Source organism: Sceloporus occidentalis, unplaced genomic scaffold (assembly GCF_023333645.1).
Source record: "Sceloporus occidentalis isolate IW3139 unplaced genomic scaffold, rSceOcc1.0.p SCAF_1, whole genome shotgun sequence".
Lineage (NCBI taxonomy): Eukaryota > Metazoa > Chordata > Lepidosauria > Squamata > Phrynosomatidae > Sceloporus > Sceloporus occidentalis.
This window is the reverse complement of record NW_028316981.1, coordinates 173662433-173678383: the sequence shown is the minus strand read 5'-3', so window position 1 is coordinate 173678383 and position 15951 is coordinate 173662433. Positions and strand designations below refer to the sequence as shown.

At 42.9% G+C, this 15951-nt stretch overlaps 2 protein-coding genes across 15 annotated transcripts in view; one reads left to right on the top strand and one right to left on the bottom strand.

Annotated features, from left to right (window-relative positions):
• NCKAP1L (NCK associated protein 1 like) overlaps nucleotides 1-15951 on the bottom strand; it is a 139695-nt gene that overhangs the window by 87530 nt on the left and 36214 nt on the right. Inside the window, exon 1 of one of the 6 annotated variants that reach the window (XM_089482591.1) lies at nucleotides 8688-8834. The exons of 4 other annotated variants lie outside the window; for them this stretch is intronic. In XM_089482591.1, the coding sequence (XP_089338717.1) occupies nucleotides 8688-8789 (102 nt within the window). In that variant the 5' untranslated portion in view covers nucleotides 8790-8834. Of the gene's footprint in view, nucleotides 1-2227; nucleotides 2457-8687; nucleotides 8835-15951 lie in introns of those variants that run through there. One more of the 6 variants, XM_089482600.1, reaches the window with a different exon arrangement.
• Nucleotides 1963-15951, top strand: part of LOC149322756 (gametocyte-specific factor 1-like) — a 28845-nt gene continuing 14856 nt past the window's right edge. For 2 of the 9 annotated variants that reach the window (XM_089482726.1, XM_089482717.1), the window contains exon 1: nucleotides 1963-2326. In XM_089482726.1, coding sequence (XP_089338852.1) covers nucleotides 2283-2326 — 44 coding nt within the window. In that variant the 5' untranslated portion in view covers nucleotides 1963-2282. Of the gene's footprint in view, nucleotides 2327-2407; nucleotides 2500-11508; nucleotides 11614-13980; nucleotides 14120-15839; nucleotides 15900-15951 lie in introns of those variants that run through there. The other 7 variants (XM_089482743.1, XM_089482750.1, XM_089482734.1 and 4 more) reach the window with 7 other exon arrangements.

Sequence of the window (15951 nt, the reverse complement as noted above, 5' to 3'; positions counted from 1 at the left end):
ACTGCTGATTCTGTCACACCATTCAAATCCTATCTTGGGGCTTAGAATTCAAAGACAAAACTGTGTTAGTCTGGAAAGTCAGTATGCAAAGAAATCTTGCAGCATCTTGGAGATTAACTGAAAGTTGGTAGCATGACCTTTTGTAGACTTGAGCCTACTTCCTCAGATGCATTTGGTGCTTAGTTAATGCTTCTTGCATGGAACATTAACACAAAGGCCTGTTACAGACAGCCAAAATAAAGCTGCTTCGAGTCACAGTGGAGGTATGGTGTTTCAATGATGCATGCGTCCTAAAAGTCCAGAAGTCGCACCAAAGCCACACTCCAGCCCTAAGGACTGGAGCGTGGCTTTGGTGTGGCTTCTGGACTCTTAGGACGCATGCATCATTGAAACACCATACCTCCACTGTGACTCGAAGCAGCTTTATTTTGGCTGTCTGTAACAGGCCAAAGAAAACAGTGGGTGAGTGCTGCAGTGTTCTAAGGCATCCAATTTCTGTACTCCCTATAACTAAGCAAAAGATGTTTAAAGAGCATATAGAGAAGTTGATGGAAACTTCTCTATATGCCTGCAAGAAACAATAGGATCTCCTACTTGGTGCAATGTAGAGTGAATAGCACCTTTGTTGTTGTTAATTGCTGTCAAGTTGAACTCAATGGGTACCTTATGAATGAGTGACCTCCAAGTCACCCTGTTATCAACAGCCCTGCTCAGGACTTGCAGATTTAGGGCTGTGACTTCCTTTATTTAATCTATCAATCTGGAATTTGATCTTCCTCTTTTTTTTACTGCTTTCGCCTTACCAAGCATTACAATCTCTTCTAGAGTGTCCTGTCTTCTCAAGATATGTTCAAAATAGAATAGTCTCAGTTTAGCCATCTTAATTTTTAGGGAGAGTTCAGGCTTGATTTGTACTAGGACCTATTTGTTTTTTTTTTTGGAAGTCCGCTGATCTGCAGAACTGTCCTCCAGCAGCACATTTAAAATGAGTTGATTCTCTTCCTGTCAGCTTTCTTCATTGTCTAGCTTTCAAAACCACACATACAAATCAGAAATACAATGGCACAGGACAATCCTAATTTGAGTATTAAATTAAATCTCTTTACAAGAAAAAGTATGCCTGATAATGTCAAACAGAAGCTCTATGATATCAACTTATTCAGTCTTTTTAAATGCAAACAGATTGGATTCATCTTGCTGTCAGCTTATGCCAGAGCATCAAGCTAATGAATTACAAGCAATGTATTTACTGTAATAAATTTTGGTTTTGACAACAAGGACATCATGAAACAACATTTTAAAAATAGCAAAATGAGTGGGAATGCAAATGATTAAACATGGAGTGGAGAGAAGAATCTAACAAGCAATGTTTTCTGGTTACTTCTCAGTTATCCTTTAGTGCATTTTCATAGAATTGTTTGAGATTTATAGCATTCTCTTAAGGGTTTAAAACACACACAAAGTAATTCATATTATAATGCAGTCAATCACTGCAGAAGAAAATAAATGGTGGTGTTAATATTAGCTAGTTATTCTTGCAGGTTTTGTATTTAGTTACATAACAAATTCCTTTCAAGAAGTTATTTTCCAAGCCCCAAATATGCTCACTGCCAGTTTTCCATTGTATACCAGATTTCCCCCCTCTCCAAAAACTATTTATGCAATTACCCCCCCTCTAAGTATGATGGTATATGAATTGATGTTCGGAGATTTTAAGGAACTAATAGGGATGTATAATTCAGTATTAGTATTTTATTGGCTGTTCAATTGCATTGTATTATTTTAATGATGTAATCCCGCTTCGATCCTTGGAACAGGCAGGACATATAAATAAAAATTATTATTATTATCAAATGACAGGGGGCTCTGCCGAAGGGGTTTTGTGGCAGACGCCTTAGCTACTGTGTTTTCCTGAGAAAGTGGGGCTTCTGTGAATCACTGGGGAGGGGCTAGCAGCCTAGCCTTTATACTGCCTTCCCAGTGTTGCCAATTTTCCAGGGAATTCCCCGGTTTCCGGGTAATAAAAAGCCTTTCCATTTATCTTCCTGTATTAAATATTTATGAGGAATTTCCAGGGAATCAGCCCTTCCCAAAAAATGGCTGAAAATACCTTTCCCCTCCCAAAAACTGGCCAACATCCCTCCCATCCTGAAGCCCCCGCCCCTTTTGCCTTCCCTTAGAGATTTCTTGGCAGCCATTTTGACTGGGTGAGGTTTTTCTTCCAAACCTTTGTGTGTGTGATTTCCTGAAGGAGTGGGGCTTCTGCAGGCTCAGTCCTTGCCATGGAGAAAAGGGAGAGAGGATTCTCAGCAGCCATTTTGACTGGGTGAGTTTTTTCCCAAACCTTGGTTGATTGTGTTTTCCTGAGGGGGTGGAGCTTCTGTGAGTCACTGGGGCAGGTCCAGCAGCCTAGCCTTTATAACTCCTGCCAGAGGCTAGAGGCTCAGTCCTTGTCAGGGAGAAGAGCGGGAGAGGTGTCTCGGCAGCCATTTTGACTAGGTGAGGTTTTTTTCTCCCTGGGGCAAAGATCTGTGATATGACGGAGAGGCTGACAAGAATTGTCAAGCCTACTGACTGTTACCCCTTTCTTTTGGTTCATGTGGGAACCAATGATACTGCAAGGCACCACCTTCACAATATCAGAAGGGATCATCAGGCTCTGGGTAGGAAGCTGAAAGAGATGGATGCACAGGTTGTCATCTCATCTCTTCTGCCAGTTGAAGGGCATGGTCCAGGAAGGGAGAGGAAAAAGCAGATGTAAACAACTGGCTTTGCAGATGGTGCCGCCGAGAATGATGTGGATTCTTGGATCATGGGCTGCGGATCCATGAGGGGGGGGACTTCTGGCAAGGGATGGTTTGCACCTCACACCAGTTGTCAGAAACATTTTTGCCAATAGTCTCAAAAGTTTGATCAGGAAGGCTTTAAATTAAGTTATATGGGGGAGGGAGACAGTATTTTGGAAGGCAGGAGTTCATCAAGGGCTGGAGATGATAGTCAAACTCTTATCGAGGGAACAAGGCAAATAGTGCAAGGACCCAACAGTGAGAGGCAAAAAACCTTACACAAGCAGCACGTGGGGAGGACCCACTGTCTTAGATGTCTCTACACTACACTAATGCACAGAGCATGGGAAATAAAAAGGATGAAGTTGAACTCCTAGCACAACAAAGCAAATATGATATAATGGGCATCACTGAAACCTGGTGGGATGAGTCTCATAACTGGAATGTAGAAATAGAGGGGTATAACCTTTATAAGAGAAATAGACCAAACAAGAAAGGTTATATTCTGGAAGTCAAGTGGAGAGCATCTGGATAAAAATGAAAGGGGAAGGAAACAACAGGGATGTTATTATGGGAATCTACTACAGACCCCCAAGTCAGATTGAGGAATGGGGTGCAAGTGGTGGGATGCTTAGGTGAGTGTCATCATGTTCTCCTGGAGTTTGTTATACAGGGGAAAGGAGAAGGCAGGCATAGTTAGACACATTCTAGACTTTAAGAAAGCTGATTCAGTACAGTTAAGAAAATACTAGGGGTGATCTCATGGCCAGGAATACTAAAAGAGAAGGGAGTGCAGAATGAATGGGAGTTGCTCAAAAGGGAGATACTGAAGGCACAATTTCAAACACTTCCAATGAGGAGGACAAATAGTAGGTGTCTCAGTAAACCAAGATGGATGACAAACGAACTTTCAACTGAGCTATGTTTTAAATGGAACATGTATAAGACATGGAAAAAGAGGGAAATCACCAAAGATTAATTCAAACATCCATATTATTTGTATTAATTTATAATTTTATAGTATTATTTTAACCTTGTTATAGTAATATTGTATTAATATTATAATCTTGTTTGTGGTTTTAGATTGTGCACTGTTAGCAGGCTTTTGTTTTTATTTTGGATTGTTTTTCTTCTTTGTAAAGAGCTATGTAAAACCTATGAAGCTATATAAATAAATGTAATAATAATAATAAACAGATAGGAAGCATGTGTAGGAGTAAAGTCAGAAAAACTAAAGCGCAGAATGAGCTCATGCTTGCTAAAGAGCTTAAGAACAATAAAATGCACTTTTGGGAGGTACGTTCACAGCAAAAAGAAGGAGAAAATGGTAGGACCACTGTGTGGAGAAGATGGTGAAATGATAATAGGGGACAGAGAAAAGGCAAAATTACTCAACACCTTCTTTGCCTCAGTCTTCTTACAAAAGGAAAAAGGTGCTCAACCTGAGAAAAATGGAGCAGAGGACACAATAGGAGAAATCCAGCACAGAATAAGTAAAGAGGTAGTACAGGAATACCTTGTTAATCTAAATGAATTTAAATCTCTGGGAACAGATGAACTACATCCAAGGGTATTAAAAGAGCTGGCAAATGTAATCTCAGAGCCATTGGCAATAATCTTTGAAAACTCCAAATTAGGAGGAATAGCTAATACCTCAGAGGACAGGATCAAAATTCGAAATAACTTTAACAGATTAGAAAGCTGGGCCAAAGCTAACAAAATGAATTTCAACACAAAGAAATGTAACATACTGCACTTAGGGCAAAAAAATAAATAAAAATCAAATGCATAGATACAGGATGGGGGGCACCTGGCTTACGGAGACTAGGTGTGAAAGGGATCTAGTAGACCACAAGTTTGAACATGAGTCAACAGTGTGATGCGGCAGCTAAAAAGGCCAATGCAATTCTAGGCTGCATCAATAGAGGTAAAGTGTCTAGATCAAGGGAAGTAATGGTGCCATGCTATTCTGCCTCATCTAGAACAGCGTGTCCAGTTCTGGACACCACAAATCAAAAAGGATGTTGACACATTGGAGAGTGTCCAGAGGAGGGTGACTAAAATGGTGAAGAATCTGGAAACCATGCCTTATGAGGAAAGACCTAGGGAGTTGGGTATGTTTAGCGTTGAGAAGAGATGGTTAAGGGGTAATATGATAGCCCTCTAAGTATTTGAAGGGGTGTCACACTGAGGATGGAGCTTTCTTGTTTTCTGCTGCTCCAGAGCCTAGAACACGGAACAATGGATGCAAACTCCAGGGACAGAGCTTTTATCTCAACATTAGGAGAAACTTTTTGTGACAATAAGGGCTGTTCGACACTGGAACACACTCCCTCGGAGTGTAGTGGAATCTCTTTCCTTGGAGGTCTTTAAACAGAGGCTTAATGGCCATCTGTCAGAGATGCTTTGATTGTGATTTCCTGCATGGCAGCGGGTTGGACTGGATGGCCCTTGTGGTCTCTTCCGATTCTACAATTTTATTATTCTGTTCTATGTTTCTATGATTCTACTGTTTTGAGAAGAGTGAAGCAGGATCATCATGACTTAGGTAAAGAGGTAAAGCAGGGTTCAAGCTAAAGGGAAATCGAGTAAAAGTTTGGGGTTTGTAGGTTTCCTATAACATAGTTCTGTGTAGCACTTTCAGATTTTCAGAGAACAGTACTTCATATGCATTATCAGCTGTAATCCTTACAACTGCCTACTGTTCAGCCAGTGGGGGGGGAGGGTTAATCAAAAGGGACTTTTTCTACTTTCATCCAAGCAGGGATGTAGCCAGGATTTTGGGAAGGGGGGGTGTCCAGACTAAGTGCCACCATTATAATGAGGCTTGGGCGCAGCGTATCTAATGGAAGAGGGGGTCCAAACCCCATGGGCCCCCTCCCCCCTTGACTACATCCCTGCTCCAAGGCATTCAAGAACTGCAAATGTGTGCTGTATATCCAATATATCACTGTCCAAAGTAACATCTGCTTACCAATACTCATGCTATAACAAGTCCAGCAATGTTCAAGGTGCCAAAAGGCTTTTCCTTCCCCTGAGTTACCTTCATATGAGATCAGTGGAAACTTAACAAGCCTTTGTTAACAGCTGTTTTATTTACAAGTGTAAATGCCAGCCGACAGCAATCACTACTGATAGTCAGCAAAGATCCCCAGTGCTACAAGGTGTACCCTTCAGCCAATTTACAGCTCTGTCTCCAGAAAGAAAAGAAATGAAGTCCCATTGCTCTCATACACAATCTGCTAAAGCTACTCTCTCTCTCAGGCTCAGCCTTTCATCCCACCCTTGCTAGTGACTTGTCCATTCAGCACACCATTGACAGCAATTAAAAGAATGATATCCTATTCCTTCATTAAATCCGAGATTATAGGAACTGCAATCCAGCAATATATGGGGGATGTGGGAGGTATTGGTTCTCAAGTCCCTATCATAGTGATATTGATAGATTCATCAACAGATCCACCATGCACAATCATCAGAGAGCAAACTCAAACCTCCATTAATCTACTTTGAACAATACAAAATACAACTGTTGCACTAGATTATAATTTGAATCTACTGTAAAGTCAGTAGATTGTAATTTGAATCTAGTGTAAAGTCAGTGTAAAGTGGGGAAAAGTGAAAAGTAGGTGCCAACAACAAATGTATTATCAAGCTATATGCAGGTCCACTGTTGCCACTGTGAAACAGGAACTCTTGTCTTCAGCCAACATTTAAGCACAACAGGAGCAGGAAACAGCTGCTTGTGGTGGATCCTTGTTTGCTAATATAGTTTGAATGATGCTAAAACTTCACTCATTACATTACTACTTCCTTCCCCTCAAGTTTTCTTCAGCCATCAGATTAAAAAAAAGAAGCTCAGAACAGGATGGCTTCATATAATCTAGTGAACAAAGTGATGGCCTTGTATTGGGACACCTAGTTTTCACACCACCATTCGGACATGAAGATCACTGGGCAACTTTGGCCCAGTTTCTCTCTCTCTCTTTCTCACACACAGACTCATGCAATTGCTGAACAGATAAAAGAAGGAAGCTTCATATAAGCTTCTTGAAACTCCTTAGAGTATGGGGTGGGGAATCTTTGTCCCTCCTGATGTTTTGAATTTCCTGAAGCCCTGGCCAACATGCCCAATGGTAAGGGATTCTGGGCACTGTAATCCAAAAGATCCAGGGTTTCATGGCCAAACTGGGAATCGAACCCTCAGTCCAACACTCAAACCACTCAACCACACTGGTTCTCAAGAGTGAACTCTAGGATCTGTAGAAGTTACACTGAAGGAATGGTCCTTGTCCAATCTATTGATAAGACCAAGAATGCAGGAACCACAGACAGGAAGCTGACAAAGAGGGACAGTTAGGATGTGATTAGGCAAGAGTTCCAGGGGAAAGGAAGGCATTCGGGCAGCTCAGGAAAGCCTTTATCAGCAAAAGGGAAGAGACAGGAAGTGGTTCAGAAAGGATTGAAAAAGGGCTCTTCCAAGGAGAAGGTAAGGGTGAGGGGAAGACTTAAACGTTGTTGTTGTGTGTCATCAAGTCATTTCTGACTTATGCCAACCCTAAGACAAACCTAGTATGGCGTTTTTCTTGACCTAATTTGTTCAGAGTGGGTTTGCCTTTGCCACTTCCGGGGCTGAGACAATGTGACTTTCTCAAGGTAACCCAGTGAATTTCCATGGCCAAGCAGGGTTTTGAACCCTGGTCTCCCATTGTCCTAGTCTAACACTCAAATCACTACACTGGCTCTCAGAGTTCAACTAGCATAGCTGAAAGTAAGGAAGTCATACACTCTCAATGGTCCCAATTTGTCATGGAGAGACCCAGTTAATACACTTTTCCAACTGTTTTTAAAATGTCCCAGTTCCTTTCTCCTCCCCAGAGTTTCATCCATTATCCCTACTGTTGCTGCAAACTAAGTTCAAAGTGCAAATGTTGCCTGCACTCAATTCAATAGAGAGGAAGGAGCAGCATGTAGCCCTTCCTAGTAGGCTCAGGCAAAAGCAAACGACTGCAGCCTCTCCTATCTTGTGTGCTATTCCTCATTAATAACTTTTGCCATCTTAACCACTCTTTGATATTGCTTGACCAGACCTGTCCTGGTTTTCATATGTCAAATATTGGAGGATATGGGAAGTGAGATTGGAAGTTGAAGACTAATTAGGGATGGGCAGAGTGACAGGGGATAAGAACATCTTTTCGTCCAGGTGAGCAGTACTCAAGAATCCATAAGTCACCATCACAACTCACTAGATTCGCGGATGTCATCAAATGTGATGTAAGTATCCTGTAAAAATGTCGAAGTACTTACTAGAATAGCCATGAATCCACCCCTTTAGTACCTTTCTCTAACCCAACTGGGAAGAGGGGAACATAAAAATACAAGTCAGCTAATACTGAAGTGTAATAGAGCCAATATGGCATAGTGATTTGAATGTTGGTGTTGGACTCTGGAGACCAGGGTTCGATTCCCTGCTTGGCCATGAAACCCACTGGGGGACCTTGAGCAAGTCATATGCTCTCAGCCTCCGAGGAAGGCAATGGCAAACTTCTTCTGAAAAAATCTTAAAAAGAAAGCCCCATAGGGTCACCATAAGTCAGAAATGATGTGAAGGCACACAACAACAACAACAGTATTGAAGTGTAGGCTTTGTCACTTCTAAATGGAAGCTCTGCTACTAGTACTACTTCCTTAAATGAGGAATCATTCCAATTTCTAGCTGTTCCAGGACAAAATAACCTTCTGCCCTTCTTATCTCAAACTAGAAATAGAACAGGATAGGGAAGTCCCAATCCCCAATTAACTTCCTCACTGGACTTCATAACTAACTGACTAAGCACTCAGCTGGACATGGCTCTATTCTGGTGAGCTTTAAGACATGCGAGGAGACACTTCAATGCCTACCTTCTTGATATTGTACATGCGAATGAGAACCCCTTTCCCTCTCTCGTTAAGGATTGTCAGCTTCTCCGCAAACTTGTGCTGGTATATCGAGGACAGAGACATCTTGCTGCTATCTTGGTTGCAAGTCTCACTTTGTAGTTCACAACGTCCCTGCTGGCAACAGTGTGAGACATGCAAGGGGGAAACAAATTCAGAAAGCAAGATGGTCTGAACACCACACAGCAGCCACACCCAGCACTGCTGTGAGCTTCTGCACCACTTCTGCGCAGCTACTTTGTCATTGGCCTTCCAGCTGCATGAGTTTCACCCAACACTTCCCCTTGAGCAGTGGTGAATGTAGCTTCCCTTCTGGGGCTGGAACTTCCTGTGGTTGGGTGCTTTGTAAGCACAGCCGCACAGCAAAGCGTCAACACATCACTCTAATTTGGGCCTGCTGCAACCAATGTTTTCCTACCCATTTCTCTGTTATTCATATTCCCCAACTTCTCCTGATTTGGCAAGCGCAGTCCAATTTCTAGATACTCCAGGCCAAACTAATCCAGTCCGGACTAATCCTCTGTCATCCCACTTTTTCATCTTCTTTTAAAATGTCCCGGTTTCTCTCTCCTACTTCTGACCTTCCTCCTTTGTCCTCAGCTTACTTCAAATTGATGCAAACTGATCAGGACAAAAATAGATTTGTATTCAATTCCTCAGGAAAAAAAGATGGGGCAGGATCTTGCCTTTTCCAGTAAACTCAGATAAAAACAAACTGTTGTAGCATCTACTAGCTAGCTTATATACATGTCTTCATTAATAACTGTTGTCATCTTAATCATACTCTGACATTGCTTGGCCACACATGTTTTTGCTTTCATTTGTGAAATGTCAGAAGGTATGATTACTTCTTGGCAAGATTTGTTCAGAGGAGATTTGCCATTGCCTTCCCCTGGCCTGAGGCATAAATTGGAAATGACTTGAAGGCACACAACAACAACAAATTGTTATTTCTACCTTAATGTTACATTAACATTGCTACATTCTTGGCAAGTAGGTTTCCACTCATAGGTGAATAAACCTGCAACTTCAGACCAAGGAAACCTGCCACTAAAGGAATTTCTACCTGTAGCACAGGTTTTAAACATGCAGCAGCTGCACCAGAAAAAAATCCCTGCAATACTACACTTTCTATCATATTTGTATCTCAGTCTGTGTATGGAACGTAGACCAGTGCACTAGAAGCCATTAAAATCTAAAGTGTTTCAAATGAGAGTCATTATAGTATTACCCACAAAGGTGGGAGCTTGAGAAACCCCACTAGCAATGGCAGTGACTCTTTAAAATCTTGGGGAATTGATTTAATCCAAAAGGCTTGTGAGAGTGTGAGTAACTTTTGCTAAGGATCTTTTAAACCAATTTTTACAGAGAAAAATTACAAAGAACTCCAATTTAATATATCTGAGAAGTCTTTATTTAGCCAAGATGCATACACACAAAGACACAAGAGCAGGCACACAAACTCACTTCCAAGACTGCAGAAATGAAGGCCTGGAATTTGGATAGAGGCCAATGAAAAGGTTAATGAGAGAATAATTACCATCTAGGTCCCTGCAGGAAGACACTGCTTGCCAATGCAAGCAGGGAGCATCAGTAAAGAACTATTTTGGGGGGAAATGTTAAAAAATACCTAAAAGCCAACAAGAAACCCTATAGATTACCTGAGGTAAAGAAAAAGGAAGAGAGAAAGAGAGGGTCCCCATAAAGAAGGAAAGAAGAAAAGGCTTAAAAATGCTGGTCACTCAGCAGCAGAGCAGACACTCCAAAGATAACAAAAGAAAAGGCTACCTATAAGATGCTGGCTCCAAAAAGGAGAAAAGGAAATAAGTGAAAAGGAAAAAAAAAAAAAAAAAGGGGGGGGGTTCTTGGATTTGGGGGATACTTTTTTTTATAGCCACAAATCTTGCCTAGATTTTATGGACCTAAAATGGTTTAACAGAACCACTTTGAAGTTATCCTGCGAATGGATGAACTAACAGAGCCCTTCACACCTAGTTGTTAAGTTATTGATAAAAACTGAAACATCTCCTTTGATTTCTGGATAGGAAGAAGGGCAATGGGAAAGCATTTCAAAGGAGTACAATTGACTTTGGCTTTTATCACTTCTGGCAGCTGTCTTCCTGTTGCTGTCTTTTCCCATCTTAAATGCAAAATAAAATGGTAGGGGGGATCTTATGCATTACCCATGGCTTATCCTTTTGTTCTTTCTCTGCTGACATGTCCTAGGTCAAGTGACCCCAGTACTGGTGTTTTTAAACTTCCTTGGATCCTGTGAGCTCCAAAAACACCTTGCAGATCACCCTGTGTTCCATGTTCTGTGCTAGATATCAGTTATAGTTATCAAAGTGAGGGTATGCACTGATACATAATATCCCCCCCACCCATTGAATCTTGCGGTGAAGCCACTAGATTTCCTTTTATTTTTATTTTTTTAAACCATGGTGATAGGGTGACAAAGGCAAACACAGGGGGTTAGAGGGATGGGGGTTATAAGACATGTTTCACCTTTTATCCATTATAAACATGATCAGTGCCAACAGCAAAGGTTTTCTGGGTTTCATGGGCCACCAAGATGAAAAACAAATTTGTAATCTGTGATTTGGCCTAATAAAGGTCTTTCCTTAACAGGGGAGAGGAGAAATTGCAACCAACGCAGCTACCTTTGATGGTATCTGACCCTTTCTCATTTACCTGTGTTGTAATGATGTCACAAAGATCCTCAACCAGGCATCATCCCATTGGCTGAGCCTACAGTTAACTGGCCAGGTGAGCTGAAACTTGTGCCAGTTTGAATTCAGCAGCTGTTTGGCTTCAGTCCTCTTGCCTGGGTTTTCTGTGCTGGAGTCAATCTCTCAACAACTAATTGCCTATTGGGCCAGTGGCAATTCAGGTAGCCTAAAGGACTCTCAGTCATCAAGTCTAGTGGAATAAGCCAAAGGATTGTCATTTTATTTTTAAAGATAACTTCCTTTGTAGTGAGTGGTAATTTGAAAAGCACGATGCATATGATAATGGCCAGCTGCTTTATTTTCAGTTATAATAGTTGTGTACAGGGCAAGCCAGTGTAATGTAGTGGTTTGAGTATTGGACTAAGAGTTTGAAAGACCAGGGTTAAAATCCATGGAGTATGGCCACGGAGAGCTACTGGGTGACCATGGGCAAGTCATACTCTCTCAGCCTCAGAGGAAAGCAATCTCAAGCCACTTTTGAACGAATCTTGGCAAGACGACTCTAGGGTAGGTTGGCCTTAGGGTTGCTATCCGTTGGAAACAACTTGGAAAGCGCACAACAGAGTGTATATAGGGATGGTAAGAGGACAACTTTAGTTTTAAATGCTCAAAAAGAAATTAATTCCTTTTTGTTGTGTACTTTTAAGATGTAAGGTGGTAGCCTGCAGGGCTGTAGCTCTGGGAGGGGGCAAAATGAAGGCATTGTCACCCCCAAATAAGAATTCTGCTCCTCATGAACTTTTCCTTCATAACCCAATTCTGGCATTCCAGAGAACAAGACACTGAAAACTGAACTCTTATATCTGCTGTGTTCACATCCCTCTGAGGGCTTTCTATGATGCTTTTCTTTACATATTTTTTATTTTCTTTACAACCCTGGTGGCACAGTGCTTGATACTGCAACCACTTGCAGCCACAAAGTTGTGAGTTTGATCCCAAGCAGGGCTCCATGGTCCACTCAGCCTTTCAGCCTTTTGTGGGTTGGTAAAATGAGTACCCAGCTTGTTGGGGGCAATTGGCTTACACTTTGCCTCAACACCACCTAAAGTTTTCCTGATACAAAACACGAAGACTTTGGGCCTGAACAGACAGGGCAAAATAAAGCAAAATGATGCACATGTTCTAAGAGGCTGGAAGCCATGCCAAACGCTCCAGTCCTAAGGACTGGAGTGCAGCTTTGAGGCAGCTTTTAGCCTCTTAAGATGCGTGTGTCATTTAAACAGCATACCTCCAATGTGACCCAAAGCAGCTTTATTTTTCCGTCTGTTCAGGCCCTTCTTGAGAAATTCAGTGTTCTCTACCTACATAGGAGCCTGTGGCCTCACAGAGGAATGAGACATGCTGGATTCCAATGAAACATCTTCTTTGAATTGCAAATGGACATTAAATTTCCTTGACTTTGAAAATCTACCAGTGACTGCATGGCCAAAGGGAGAGGTGCCAGCCTGCAGATAGCCCTCCTTACCATCTGAACTATGACCAGAAACAGAAAATGCAGGCCTATGACTAAATCTTCAATTTCTTTCTCCTGTTTGCCTGATGAAGAAGCCAGTGTGACATTGAAAGCTTGCAACATGTAATTGTGCATTTGGGTTGGCCCAAGAAAGATATCATTGTTTGGATGTTATTGGATTTGCTATCTGGCCAACACGGTTACCCCAGATGCACTTTGTAAACTGCTTCGGGCAGTGGTTTCCAACCTGGGGGTTGGGACCCCTTTGGAGGTCAAATGACAGTTTCACAGGAGTTGCCAAGGACCCCCCTCAGAGCACTACTTCAACAAAAAAGGGCCTCCAAGCTAGGCCCATTAAAGCAGCTGCTGCCTACAGGCCCCTTGATTGTTTGGTAACTGCTCACAGCTTCCTTTCTTTCCTCTCTCAGGAACACAGAGCTCTACAAAAAGGAAGACAGACAGCACACCCAATGAGTTCCAGTTTCATTTTGAGCCACTGCCCCTCTATCATGGGGCTTTCTGAGCAGGTTTCTTCAGAGGGCTTTGCCATTGCCCTCCCCTGAGGCTGAGAGAGTGTGGCTTCATGCCCAAGGCTCAAGGCAAACCTATCATGGGGCTTTCTGGACAGTTTTTTTCAGAGGGGGCTGGCCATTGCCATCCTCTGAGACTCTTTTTGTGATTAATCACTACGCTTAACTTATGTTCAATTTGTAACAATGAAAATACGATTCATAACAGTAGCAAAATTAAAGTTATGAAGTAGCAACAAAAATAATGTTATGGGTGGGGGTCACCACCACATGAGGAACTGTATTAAAGGGTCACGGCATTAGAAAGGTTGGGAACCACTGGCTTTAGGGAGTGCTAGTTCACCGATAAATGGTATAGAAATTTACTTGCTATTGCTACATGGAAATTGGTTTTCTGAATACTCAACTGAAGTTTTACATTACTGTAATGCTAGAAATTTGGGAACAAAAGAAAATTTACCATCACCATCCACCCACCCGCCACACTATTAGTATCTCTGTTGACTGGGTGTAGGGATTTTACTGTTCTTTGTCTTAATGTTTAGGTTTGTATGGCTTGAAAAACTGCATGGAAAATTGGCTTATCTTTATGTGGGCAGACTGTTGAACTTTGCCTTCTATGTAGCTGTTGAAAGCAAGGACTAGCCTCACAAGGGTTCAAGCAGCTGGAATGGACGCTTAAAGGTTAGCTATTGTGTGTATTTGTTGTGTGCCTTCAAATCATTTGACTTACGGTGATCCTATGGTGAACCTACCATGTGGTTTTAATGGCAAGATTTGATCAGAGGAATCATGGAATCATAGAATAGAGTTGGAAGAGACCACAAGGGAAATCCAGTCCCCTGCCATGCTGGAAATCCAAATCAAAGCAGCCCTGACAGATGGCCATCCAGCCTCTGTTTAAAGACCTCCAAGGAAGGAGATCTACTACACTCCGAGGAAGAGTGTTCCACTATCAAACAGTTCTTACTGTCAGGAAGTTCCTCCTAATGTTGAGATGGAATCTCTTTTCCTGTAGCTTGCATCCATTGTGTCCTAGTCTCTGGAGCAGCAGAAAACAAGCTTGCTCCCTCCTCAACATGACATCCCTTCAAATATTTAAACAGGGCTATCATATCACCTCTTAAACTTCTCTTCTCCAGGCTAAACATCCCCAGCTCCCTAAGTTGTTCCTCATAGGGGATGGGTTCCAGGTGATTTGTCATTACTTTCCCCTAAGGCTGAGAGCATGTGACTTGTCCCAGGTCATCCACTGGGTTTCATGGCTGAACTAGGAATCAAACCCTGATCTTCAGAGTAATAATTAGTGTATATTAAAATTCAAAAACAAGCTGCTCAGTCCCTGGCAAGGAGAAGGATAGCAGTTTCTGGGCAGCCATTGTGAATGAGTGTTTGAATTGGGAGAGTGTGTTTGTTGCTGAGGGGGTGAAGCTTCTGGGAGTCACATCTGGGAGTCACTAGGGGGTGGAGCAAGGAGCCTATCTCTGTATAACAGCTCCCAGAGGCTTTCCAGGCTAGTCCCAGCCAGGGAGAAGAAGGAGACAGTTTCTGGGCAGCCATCTTGAGTGGGTGAGTGTTTGAATTGGGAGAGTGTGTTTGCTGCTGAGGGGGTGAAGCTTCTGTGAGTCACATCTGGGAGTCACTAGGGGGTGGAGCAAGGAGCCTATCTCTGTATAACAGCTCCCAGAGGCTTTCCAGGCTAGTCCCAGCCAGGGAGAAGAAGGAGACAGTTTCTGGGCAGCCATCTTGAGTGGGTGAGTGTTTGAATTGGGAGAGTGTGTTTGCTGCTGAGGGGGTAGAGCTTCTGTGAGTCACATCTGGGAGTCACTAGGGGGTGGAGCTAGGAGCCTATCTCTATATAACAGCTCCCAGAGGCTTTCTGGGCTAGTCCCAGCCAGGGAGAAGGAGACAGTTTCTGGGCAGCCATCTTGAGTGGGTGAGTGTTTGAATTGGGAGAGTGTGTTTGCTGCTGAGGGGGTGAAGCTTCTGTGAGTCACATCTGGGAGTCACTAGGGGGTGGAGCAAGGAGCCTATCTCTGTATAACAGCTCCCAGAGGCTTTCCAGGCTAGTCCCAGCCAGGGAGAAGAAGGAGACAGTTTCTGGGCAGCCGTCTTGAGTGGGTGAGTGTTTGAATTGGGAGAGTGTGTTTGCTGCTGAGGGGGTAGAGCTTCTGTGAGTCACATCTGGGAGTCACTAGGGGGTGGAGCTAGGAGCCTAACTCTATATAACAGCTCCCAGAGGCTTTCCAGGCTAGTCCCAGCCAGGGAGGAGAAGGAGAGCAGTTTCTGGGCAGCCATTTTGAATGGGTGAGTGTTTGAATTGGGAGAGTGTTTGCTGCTGAGGGGGTGGAGCTTCTAGGGGTGGAGCTAGGAGCCTAACTCTATATAACAGCTCCCAGAGGCTTTCCGGGCTAGTCCCAGCCAGGGAGGAGGAGAGTAGTTTCTGGGCAGCCATCTTGAGTGGGTGAGTGTTTGAACTGGGAGAGTGTGTTTGTTGCTGAGGGGGGGTGGAGCTT